The sequence below is a fragment of the Ylistrum balloti genome, unplaced genomic scaffold (assembly GCF_031769215.1).
Source record: "Ylistrum balloti isolate Yb309-2 unplaced genomic scaffold, AGI_CSIRO_Ybal_v1 Utg370612, whole genome shotgun sequence".
Taxonomy (NCBI): domain Eukaryota; kingdom Metazoa; phylum Mollusca; class Bivalvia; order Pectinida; family Pectinidae; genus Ylistrum; species Ylistrum balloti.
The window spans coordinates 2196290-2208978 of NW_026782376.1; the positions used below are offsets into that span (position 1 = coordinate 2196290).

The window sequence follows — 12689 nt, forward strand, 5'->3', positions numbered from 1 at the left end:
CGTTTGTTTATGATTTTAAATATGTTTACTGGATATACATGAACATGTACAAACAAAGTTCTATGTTATTTTAGTTTACGATATATGTTCTTACGGTACTGTATGTGTACAGTTATGCTCCAGTGATGTTGTCGTTGCCTTCACTTTTTCGTAGCTCACCTGCTGTTCAGGTCAATGACAAGTGTTTCATTTTACATTAATTGTTTTATATTAATACTTACAACTGCTTATTTAAACAAAAGATATCGTCAGTGTATGAAAACATGAAATCTTTTTATCTATTTTTTATTCATTGCTGTGATGCCATGCTATGAGACACGTTTCAGTAAACAACCGATGAAAATAGAGTCAATCTTCAATGCACAATGTCTTTGTTCTTAGAAACACGGCTAAGTCGAACCATCGCATCAATTGAATATTTCATTTGATCCTGTTGACTTTGACTTAACCATGTTTTACTATAATTTAAGGAACCTTTACCTCAATAAAACACAAGCACCTTTAATGACAGAAGCAAATATTATCGTGAAATCTCAAATAACCGTCACCATCAAATTTGAAAAAGTTACAGAATTTTTACCTTCAGTAAAGTACTTTTCGGTGTTTCTTCTTTTAATTTAGTCTGTTCATCGTCATTGTCTGACTGAAACGCTTTGTTGACAAATGAGGACAAACCAGACGATAATATTCCTGATGAAATAGTCTAAACAAAAACAACACATACACATGCATAACTGAAAATAGAAACGAAAGTGATGAAGATATTGTAATTTGTGACTATACAGTGAAAACAAGTTTTTGAAGGTGTGGGAGACAGATTTTTTGTTGAGTTTGGGCCAGATTTGAAATAATTGCACACATATGGATCACGATACTGAAGATTTTAGATAAAATGATATGAAGGATTTACAAAGACTGAAATCCTTCCGTACATGACTAAAGAGCTAGAGACTATACACTCACATGCTACAAAGAAAATGAATTGAAAACAAAATGCAGTATTTGAAATATCTTAGAAAAATACATAATTTTGGCATTACTGCTGATATTGTAATCATTCCTTCAAAATTTCCTGAAAACTACATTCTCATAGGTACAACAATTGGAGAAATTTACAGGGATAGAATAGGATTTGGAACATGACATCATTTCCTTCACCAGCCTTGCTTATGCAAGATCGATTTACCTTGAAAGTTCTCCGACGCTATATAAAGATGATTTTATGGTTTATAGAAATACCTTAGGTATAGAGATTTTTCTGTCTGACTTAAACATGAACAGAAACATTTTTTTAAGTATAATTAAGGCGACATGCTACCTTCAATTTTTTGTAGATGGATGTAGAGTTATCTTACCTTATAAATGGCAATAGCTTTCATTTTGAATTTCTAAAAATATTTCATAAATAATTCACCGAGCAGAACTGTGTTAATGGAGGTTAAAATCTCCACATTGAGCCTTAAACACAGATCATATCAACATGTTAAAGAACAATGCATTACTGCCTTTGTAAAATATGATATCAAATGAGGTTTCTATTTTGTTTTCACAGAACACAACATGTAACACCACACAATAACACTATATAAATGGCCAAGGACAATGATCTAAACTAGAAAGCAAATTAACGACACACTGAACACAAGACAAAGAAGAGAAAAGCTTTACCTTAAGCTGAGCAGTAGAATTGGTAGCTTTTTCCTTTTTTCTCTGAGATTTCGGTGATAGTTTGGAGGCAAGACTAGAACCTTTGGATTTCTTTTCTCCCTTGGAGTCTTGTTTTTCCATTTTTTTCAGTGCAGCTTCAAACTTCTTGGCCTCTTTTGCATTGAAGTCAGGATCATCTACAAATATGCATCGGAATTAAATTTTGCATTCTCCTGAACATATCACTAAGAACTGTGTCAAAATTTCCCAGAAAAAGTATATCATCATCAAAAAAAAAAAAAGAAAGAAAAAAAAGATAGAAAACAAATGTGAACTACCCACCATCCTCATGACCTGTATCTTGTCCATTTGGAATTGCGCCATAATTGACCCCATTACCTTGTCCATTTGGAAGGGTCTGCTGCTGTTGCTGCTGTTGTTGGGAGGAAGCAACCTCTTCCTTATTGTCAAGGTCAAGAGGATCCACACCATCTGCTCGAGCACGGTCATGCTCCTGGAACAGAACACCAGTGAAATAGTTAAGAGTGATCAAGTTACTGAATTCAGTTCACACAGTCTAATATGATATCTACACACATCACTATAATGCTGCAATTTCAAAATTCTAAACTAAAATACTTTAAGCAATAAGCTAAAAATGAACAAAAGATCTGTGATTTTCATTAAATCATCTATTTTAATTGAACAACAGCATGTTTTAAGTCTCATAATTTAAAACTTACACCATTTTTTTTTGTATATTTTGACATTTTATTTTTTACTTTCCTTCCAATTACATACGAATTGAATGAATATTGAAGGAAAAAATATAATGTTAAAAAAGTAAAGGATAAGACCATGTGCTGGGTTAAGAAGCAGGAGTTGTCTCCCCTAGGTAGTGTAAGCGTGATAGGGAAGGTGCAGAGAAAAGAAATGGGTGAGCTGACTTGATTTAGTTCCTTATCCTTAACATTGTTATCCTGGAAACTGTGTGGCTTTGTGAAAACACTATGTTAGTTTGATGCATGTGCTTTATTTTTTCAAATTTATTTCTGAAATAAAATTTGTGAAAAAGAATTAAGAGCATGAAATCATAGCCTTAACAAATGGTTGTCTTTCTGAAAGGGATTCAGTTATAACAAAGCAGGCTTTTAAGTTAGGCACTAATTTTGTGAGTTTTGTGTAATATTTGACTTCCACTAAATAAAATCATAATTTTGATGAATAAATATCATGACAGATATTCTGAAAACCTTTTAAAAAGACAATTGATTCTCAAACATCATTGACACGAACATCAACAATATAAGTCCTGAAACATTACATGCATTGTATATATAACAATGTAGATATAGTTGTATATGAACCAGGAAATTTATCCTGTTTCATGAGAATGATGACGACAAATGGAAAACAGAAGATGATAATGACCATGGTGTTTATGGAGTTATGAATGCAGTGCTATGTAAATACAACACCAATTACTGGTGAATTCATTGCCAATAATCTAATACAACAAGATACAGCGCCACCTATTGGTTACATACAACACCACCTGCTTGTCATACACAGTGTTATCTATTGATGGAATACAACAGCGCCACCTAGTGGTCACATACAACACCACCTGCTTGTCATATACAGTGTTATCTATTGACGGAATACAAGAGTGCCACCTAGTGGTCACATACAACACCACCTGCTTGTCACATACAGTGTTATCTATTGATGGAATACAACAGCGCCACCTAGTGGTCAATTTCAGCACAGCACCTATTAGTCCAATACAGCTGTATCTACTGGTCAGTTTCAGCACAGCACCTATTAGTCTAATACAGTTATATCTACGGGTCAGATGAGGTGCAACATAAAGGTAAAATATTGTAGCAAATGTAGGTGAGATATAGCGTTACCTATAAGTCACAGAAACCACCACTTACTAGTGAGATATAGTCACTTATAAGTCACAGAGATCACCACTTACTAGTGAGATATAGCGTTACCTATAAGTCACAGAAACCACCACTTACTAGTGAGATATAGTCACTTATAAGTCACAGAGATCACCACTTACTAGTGAGATATAGCGTTACCTATAAGTCACAGAAACCACCACTTACTAGTGAGATATAGCGTTACCTATTAGTCACAGAAACCACCACTTACTAGTGAGATATAGTCACTTATAAGTCACAGAGACCACCACTTACTAGTGAGATATAGCGTTACCTATTAGTCACAGAAACCACCACTTACTAGTGAGATATAGCGTTACCTATTAGTCACAGAAACCACCACTTACTAGTGAGATATAGTCACTTATAAGTCACAGAGACCACCACTTACTAGTGAGATATAGCGTTACCTATTAGTCACAGAAACCACCACTTACTAGTGAGATATAGTCACTTATAAGTCACAGAGACCACCACTTACTAGTGAGATATAGTCACTTATAAGTCACAGAGACCACCACTTACTAGTGAGATATAGCGTTACCTATTAGTCACAGAGATCACCACTTACTAGTGAGATATAGCGTTACCTATTAGTCACAGAGACCACCACTTACTAGTGAGATATAGTCACTTATAAGTCACAGAGACCACCACTTACTAGTGAGATATAGCGTTACCTATTAGTCACAGAAACCACCACTTACTAGTGAGATATAGCGTTACCTATAAGTCACAGAAACCACCACTTACTGGTGAGATATAGTCACTTATAAGTCACAGAGATCACCACTTACTAGTGAGATATAGCACTACCTATAAGTCACAGAGACCACCACTTACTAGTGAGATATAGCGTTACCTATAAGTCACAGAAACCACCACTTACTAGTGAGATATAGCGTTACCTATTAGTCACAGAAACCACCACTTACTAGTGAGATATAGCGTTACCTATAAGTCACAGAAACCACCACTTACTGGTGAGATATAGCGTTACCTATTAGTCACAGAGATCACCACTTACTGGTGAGATATAGCGTTACCTATAAGTCACAGAAACCACCACTTACTGGTGAGATATAGCGTTACCTATAAGTCACAGAAACCACCACTTACTAGTGAGATATAGCGTTACCTATAAGTCACAGAAACCACCACTTACTGGTGAGATATAGCGTTACCTATAAGTCACAGAAACCACCACTTACTGGTGAGATATAGCGTTACCTATAAGTCACAGAGATCACCACTTACTAGTGAGATATAGCACTACCTATAAGTCACAGAGACCACCACTTACTAGTGAGATATAGCGTTACCTATAAGTCACAGAAACCACCACTTACTAGTGAGATATAGCGTTACCTATTAGTCACAGAAACCACCACTTACTAGTGAGATATACACACCACCACTTACTGGTGAGATATACGTTACCTATTACAGTCACAAATATAGAGATCACCACTTACTGGTGAGATATAGCGTTACCTATAAGTCACAGCACCACCTACTGGTGAGATACAGCACCATCTACTGGTTACACATAGTATAGTGAGACTTACACTGATAACATACAGCACCACCTACTGGTGAGATACAGCACCATCTACTGGTTACACATATAGTACCTTACACTGGTAACATACAGCACCACCTATATAAGTCACAATACAGCACCACCTACTGGTTACACATATAGTACCTTACACTGGTAACATACAGCACCACCTACTGGTCAGATACAGCAACACCTACTGGTTACACATATAGTACCTTACACTGGTAACATACAGCACCACCTATTGATGAAATACAGCACCACCTCCTGGTTACACATATAGTACCTTACACTGGTAACATACAGCACCACCTACTGGTTACAAATATAGTACCTTACACTGGTAACATACAGCACCACCTACTGGTCAGATACAGCACCATCTACTGGTTACACATATAGTAACTTACACTGATAACATACAGCACCACCTACTGGTCAGATACAGCACCATCTACTGGTTACACATATAGTACCTTACACTGGTAACATACAGCACCACCTACTGGTCAGATACAGCACCACCTACTGGTTACAAATATAGTACCTTACACTGGTAACATACAGCACCACCTATTGATAAAATACAGCACCACCTCCTGGTTACAAATATAGTACCTTACACTGGTAACATACAGCACCACCTACTGGTTACAAATATAGTACCTTACACTGGTAACATACAGCACCACCTACTGGTTACAAATATAGTACCTTACACTGGTAACATACAGCACCACCTACTGGTCAGATACAGCACCATCTACTGGTTACACATATAGTACCTTACACTGGTAACATACAGCACCACCTATTGATGAAATACAGCACCACCTACTGGTTACACATATAGTACCTTACACTGGTAACATACAGCACCACCTATTGATGAAATACAGCACCACCTCCTGGTTACACATATAGTACCTTACACTGGTAACATACAGCACCACCTACTGGTTACAAATATAGTACCTTACACTGGTAACATACAGCACCACCTACTGGTCAGATACAGCACCATCTACTGGTTACACATATAGTAACTTACACTGATAACATACAGCACCACCTACTGGTCAGATACAGCACCATCTACTGGTTACACATATAGTACCTTACACTGGTAACATACAGCACCACCTACTGGTCAGATACAGCAACACCTACTGGTTACACATATAGTACCTTACACTGGTAACATACAGCACCACCTATTGATGAAATAAAGCACCACCTCCTGGTTACAAATATAGTACCTTACACTGGTAACATACAGCACCACCTACTGGTTTCAGCACCATCTACAAATATAGTACCTTACACTGGTAACATACAGCACCACCTACTGGTCAGATACAGCACCATCTACTGGTTACACATATAGTACCTTACACTGGTAACATACAGCACCACCTATTGATGAAATACAGCACCACCTACTGGTTACACATATAGTACCTTACACTGGTAACATACAGCACCACCTACTGGTCAGATACAGCAACACCTACTGGTTACACATATAGTACCTTACACTGGTAACATACAGCACCACCTATTGATGAAATACAGTGCCAACTACTGGTGGGAAACTGCATGTGCTTCCCATTTGTCAGACTCAGCACCATAATTTGGGTAGTATTCAGTTTACAGTGTCACCTCCAGGTCTGATTCAGCACCACCGTTGGGGTATTATTCAGTTTACAGTGTCACCACTAGGTCAGATTCAGCACCACCATTGGGGTAGTATTCAGTTTACAGTGTCACCACTAGGTCAGATTTAGCGCCACCATTTGGGTAGTATTCAGCTTACAGTGTCACCACTAGGTCAGATTTAGCGCCAGCATTTGGGTAGTATTCAGCTTACAATGCCACCTCTAGGTCAGATTTAGCGCCAGCATTTGGGTAGTATTCAGCTTACAATGCCACCTCTTGGTCAGATTCAGCACCACCATTGGGGTAGTATTCAGCTTACAGTGTCACCACTAGGTCAGATTCAGCACCACCATTGGGGTAGTATTCAGCTTACAGTGTCACCACTAGGTCAGATTTAGCGCCAGCATTTGGGTAGTATTCAGCTTACAATGCCACCTCTTGGTCAGATTCAGCACCACCATTGAGGTAGTATTCAGCTTACAATGCCACCTCTTGGTCAGATTCAGCACCACCATTGGGGTAGTATTCAGCTTACAGTGTCACCACTAGGTCAGATTCAGCACCACCATTGGGGTAGTATTCAGCTTACAGTGTCACCACTAGGTCAGATTTAGCGCCAGCATTTGGGTAGTATTCAGCTTACAATGCCACCTCTAGGTCAGATATAGAGCCATCTTTTGGTAGGATACATCACCCATTACCACATATGAATAAAAGTACAACTAATTAAATGTTTTAATTTTTCAGACATTGAAAGGTCATGCTGTCCTTGTCCTCATTTTATAGAATCATTTAGATCAATGTTACTATGTTATGAGAACAGCTTAGCCAAGTTTACCAAAGAAAACTATTGATTACATTCAAAATGGAACATGTTTTTTTTCAGATATCAAAATCTGTCTTAGCTTATATATTCTGGGGGAAATGAAATGAATTCTAAATAAAGGGAGGTAATTAAGAAGGGAAGATAATTAGAGACAGAAGAGCAAAGATATGGATATTTTGGACATTTTGAAACATAATTCCAAGAAATTTGCAGAAAGAAAAAAATCTTAACGCTGAATGAATATTTCACTACACTCAGCTTACCATTGACTTAAAAACTACCTGGTATATGAAGTAAATAGATTTGAGAGGTTACCATGACTGTTTTATTTATGATTAAAAGACCTCAGCCAAGAAAAAAATCATTAATTGATGAAGTAAGAAAAGGTCATTTATCATCAGTTGGAGATTTCTTCAGGACTTTTTTCTTACTTTATGTTGCCTTCTTGGTTTCTTCTGGAATAAATTTTCAAAACAACTCAATCAAAAAAGATCAACAAACAAACCTGTAAGGAATAAATTTCTCAAGATTTAAAGACCAATTAAAAAGTTTAAAATGTTTGACAACCAATAATGTTTTAGGCAGAACAAACAGTCAATCACAGTTAATGCTGGATAACCAATCAAAGTTGAGGCATAACTGACAACCAATCATTGTTGAGGAACTGACAGAAATGACAAGACTAGAATAACTATGTCAGAGAGTACATGCCCAGCCTTATAATACCCAGTATTTCAGCTGATTCTCCCTGAATGTTTTAAAGAGGACAGACACTGCACCATGAAATATGCCTGACGACTTCCCTTATGTGATAAGATCACAAAAAAGCACATCATGGGATGCAAGTTTACAAACAAAAGGGTTTTACCCTGGAATTAAGAGCAAAAACAGCAGATAAGTTTTAATTCAAAAGTATAAGCATTACTTATACAACATGTAAGCAACACGCCACAGTCACTTAGCAACAGTCAAATTTTGTCACATTTATTTTTTTGTCAGGACATGAGTGGTATGTTCAGTTTATTTCTAACTTTATGTCAGAATTTTTCATTTTTTACATGAAAACATCATACTGCACCAAACTATATATTTGACAACATTACAATCCAACATTGTGTAGTAGTCATGGAGATTGGAGACCAATTTACCTTAAATCTTGTACTGTTTATATTTTTTGCCTTTTTTTTTTTACCAGGCAGTCATGTGATCACCAAAAATATTATCTATGATATAATAACACTACTGCTACCATATCTGGTGTTTAACTGGATAAATCAACAATCATGTATTACCAATTCGATATTGGAAGCAATTTTTGATATTTAAGTGAAAAATATGAAAATTTAGACCTGCAAATATAAGCAACTATACAGCATGCAAATACCCTGTTGCAAAGATACATTTAACTATAGGCACAGCAAATATTTACTATATTTGTAACATTAGTACGCCTTTGACTAGCTAGGTTTTATTTGCAAATATTTTTATATACTTTCCTGCTGGGGCAAGCATGATATAAGTGATATTTACGAATTTTCCAGTCATGCTAAGTGATCCATGCACTGTGTGAGTCCCAGTGAGCATGTCTGTGGAGGGCAATGTCCATTCAGACCAAGCTATTTATAGAACAAGCATATATATGATGGCCGAAAATATATGGCCAATTGTGTTCCCTTTCTGTTATGTGCTTTACAAGTCTCATATCTGTAAATACATGTGAAGTTGAAATTTTATCTTACAAAATGTTAATTCTAATAAAACTATAAAGAAGTGATATATTTTTAAATGTGAATAACAATAATATGTATGAAGCTTTTCTGGCCTTTAACCTCAAATTGCTCGTAATAACGATCCTTGACGACCTGTACTTCCACATTGTCATCCTCTTCATTCTGAAGTCACATGATACCGTCAGATGATAGATCACATGGTCTGTATGAGATTTTTGTCACATGATAGATCACATGGTCTGTATGAGATTTTTGTCACATGATAGATCACACAGTTTGTAGTGATTTTTGTCACATAATATCACACCCCTTTCTCCAACATAAATATGAAAATTTTGCACAGGAATAATTTTGTTAAAAATACAAAAAAAACAAACTATAATATATAAGAATATTACATCAAGTACCATTTGTACTTGAATTGTGGTTAGAAAATAAACAAATAAATAAAATTTTGAAATTAATTAAACCACAGATTAATTTCAGACTCATACAAGTATATGTAAAAAGCTCTGGTTTGGATTCAAATTATTTAAGAAAAAAATGTTATTTCCTGATTAACATGACACTTTTGAACAGTCTGGATTAAGAGTGTTGTCCTGGATTGAGTTAAGACAATTGGCAATATATGAAGGAAAATTCGCATAAGGTGTGACATATGCAAACAAACCATTGGCATAGATTCTGGCATACATATAAATCAAGACATAGATTCATAGCTGACGTATATAAATAATGATTTCCTGTTGGCATATATATATATATATATATCAAGGCGTAGATTCACTGCTGGCCTGGCATATATATAACTCGTGGCGTAGATTCACTGCCAGCCTGGTATATATACCCGGTATATAAATCTGGGCGTAGATTCACTGCTGGACTGGCATATATATAAATCAGGGCGTAGATTCACTGCTGGACTGGCATATATATAAGTCATGGCATAGATTCACTGCTGGACTGGCATATATATAAATCATGGCGTAGATTCACTGCTGGACTGGCATATATATAAGTCATGGCATAGATTCACTGCTGGACTGGCATATATATAGATCATGACGTAGATTCACTGCTGGACTGGCATATATATAAATCAGGGTGTAGATTCACTGATGGCCTGGCATATATATAAATTATGGTGTAGATTCACTGCTGGACTGGCATATATATAAATCAGGGTGTAGATTCACTGCTGGCCTGGCATATATATAAATCATGGTGTAGATTCACTGCTGGCATATATATATATATATATATAAATCATGGCATAGATTCACTTCTGGATTGGCATATACATGTATAAAAAACATGGCGTAGATGCACTGCTGGACTGGCATATATATAAGTCATGGCGTAGATTCACTGCTGGACTGGCATATATATAAATCAGGGCGTAGATTCACTGCTGGACTGGCATATATATAAGTCATGGCATAGATTCACTGCTGGACTGGCATATATATAAATCAGGGTGTAGATTCACTGCTGGCCTGGCATATATATAAATTATGGTGTAGATTCACTGCTGGACTGGCATATATATAAATCAGGGTGTAGATTCACTGCTGGCCTGGCATATATATAAATCATGGTGTAGATTCACTGCTGGCCTGGCATATATATAAATCATGGTGTAGATTCACTGATGGCCTGGCATATATATAAGTCATGGCGTAGATTCACTGCTGGCCTGGCATATATATAAATCAGGGTGTAGATTCACTGATGGCCTGGCATATATATAAATTATGGTGTAGATTCACTGCTGGACTGGCATATATATAAATCAGGGTGTAGATTCACTGCTGGCCTGGCATATATATAAATCATGGTGTAGATTCACTGCTGGCATATATATACAAGTCATGGTGTAGATTCACTGCTGGCATATATATATATATATAAATCATGGCATAGATTCACTTCTGGATTGGCATATATATAAATCATGGTGTAGATTCACTGCTGGCATATATATACAAGTCATGGTGTAGATTCACTGCTGGCATATATATATATATCATGGCATAGATTCACTGCTGGCATATATATACAAGTCATGGCATAGATGCACTGCTGGCATATATATACAAGTCATGGCATAGATTCACTGCTGGCATATAAATACAAGTCATGGCGTAGATTCACTGCTGGCATATATATACAAGTCATGGCCTAGATTCACTGCTGGCATATATATTATATTGTAAATGCTTGTTTACTATACTGTTTGCGTTTTGTCTTGTGTGAATTTTTAGGGTTTATCACCATCTGGTTCTTCTTATTATTCCGAAATTTTTGGACTCTCAGGTCACAAATTTTAATTTTTTTTTCAGTTTTAAAATTTCTTTCACACATTGATGCAGAATGTCATTCCAATGAATTTGATGTCTTCATTATAATTTAAACATTCACCATTAAAGTTGGACATTGTTTTGAAAATTTCCTTTGATTATTTAAAATGCTGACGAATTTCATAAATCTTGTTTTAGACCTGTATCAATTACTTATTTGACTTAATTGTTATGAGACGTTTCCCCAGAAGTCTTCTACCGGTAAATGAGAGTTTCAACTTCATCAGAAATACAAAAGAGCCACTATGAAGTAATGTCTGATTTTACTGTTAATTGCCCTGTCTCATTAATGGCTGAATGTATTGAATTCAGCTTTGGATATGTTATGTAAAATAACATTTCTCTGGAAACCCTTTTTTTTCTAAAATGTCAACTTCTAGTTTCCAGTGGGGGTCAAAGTTCAAATTAGAACTTTTGTGAAACGAAGTTTGATAAAAAACTTCTTCTCAAATTCTACAACTAAATGACTTTGACCTACTTTCAACGTCACGATTATGCCAAACTCATTAAATAGTACTTTCTAAATTACCAAGAGTCACACGGTGATGAAATTTTGTCAGCATACTGTAACCAATTGCTATTTAATGTATTTGTAAAACCTTGTCCGAAAATTCAACTATTTTCTCGATAAGTATCAAACTTGAAAATTCATATTTCACATGTAAGATGTCCCTGTTGTTAGCTATCAGGATTGATAATATGAATGACTTTAACCTGCTTTTGTTAATTTTGTTAAAATCTTTAAACAGATTCTTTTCAGTAACTTAGAGGAAGAAGGTGACAATGGTTATTCTTTTGCATATTGCATTTAACTGTTATTGATAGAAGTAAGAAAATATTATGTCAAATGTCAACTACAGGTTTTAGGGTGGGGTCACATGTAGTAAGTACTTTTTTGGGGTAACACAAATAAATAAACTGAAGTGGTACAGTCAAGATTTGTAATAT

At 35.9% G+C, this 12689-nt stretch overlaps 1 protein-coding gene across 1 annotated transcript in view; it reads right to left on the minus strand.

Annotated features, from left to right (window-relative positions):
* Positions 1-12689, minus strand: part of LOC132556982 (otoferlin-like) — a 220725-nt gene that overhangs the window by 65088 nt on the left and 142948 nt on the right. The window contains exons 30-32 of the mRNA XM_060221446.1: positions 1990-2161; positions 1669-1844; positions 581-703 (exon numbers count right to left, since the gene is read on the minus strand). Coding sequence (XP_060077429.1) covers positions 581-703; positions 1669-1844; positions 1990-2161 — 471 coding nt within the window. The remainder of the gene's footprint in view (positions 1-580; positions 704-1668; positions 1845-1989; positions 2162-12689) is intronic.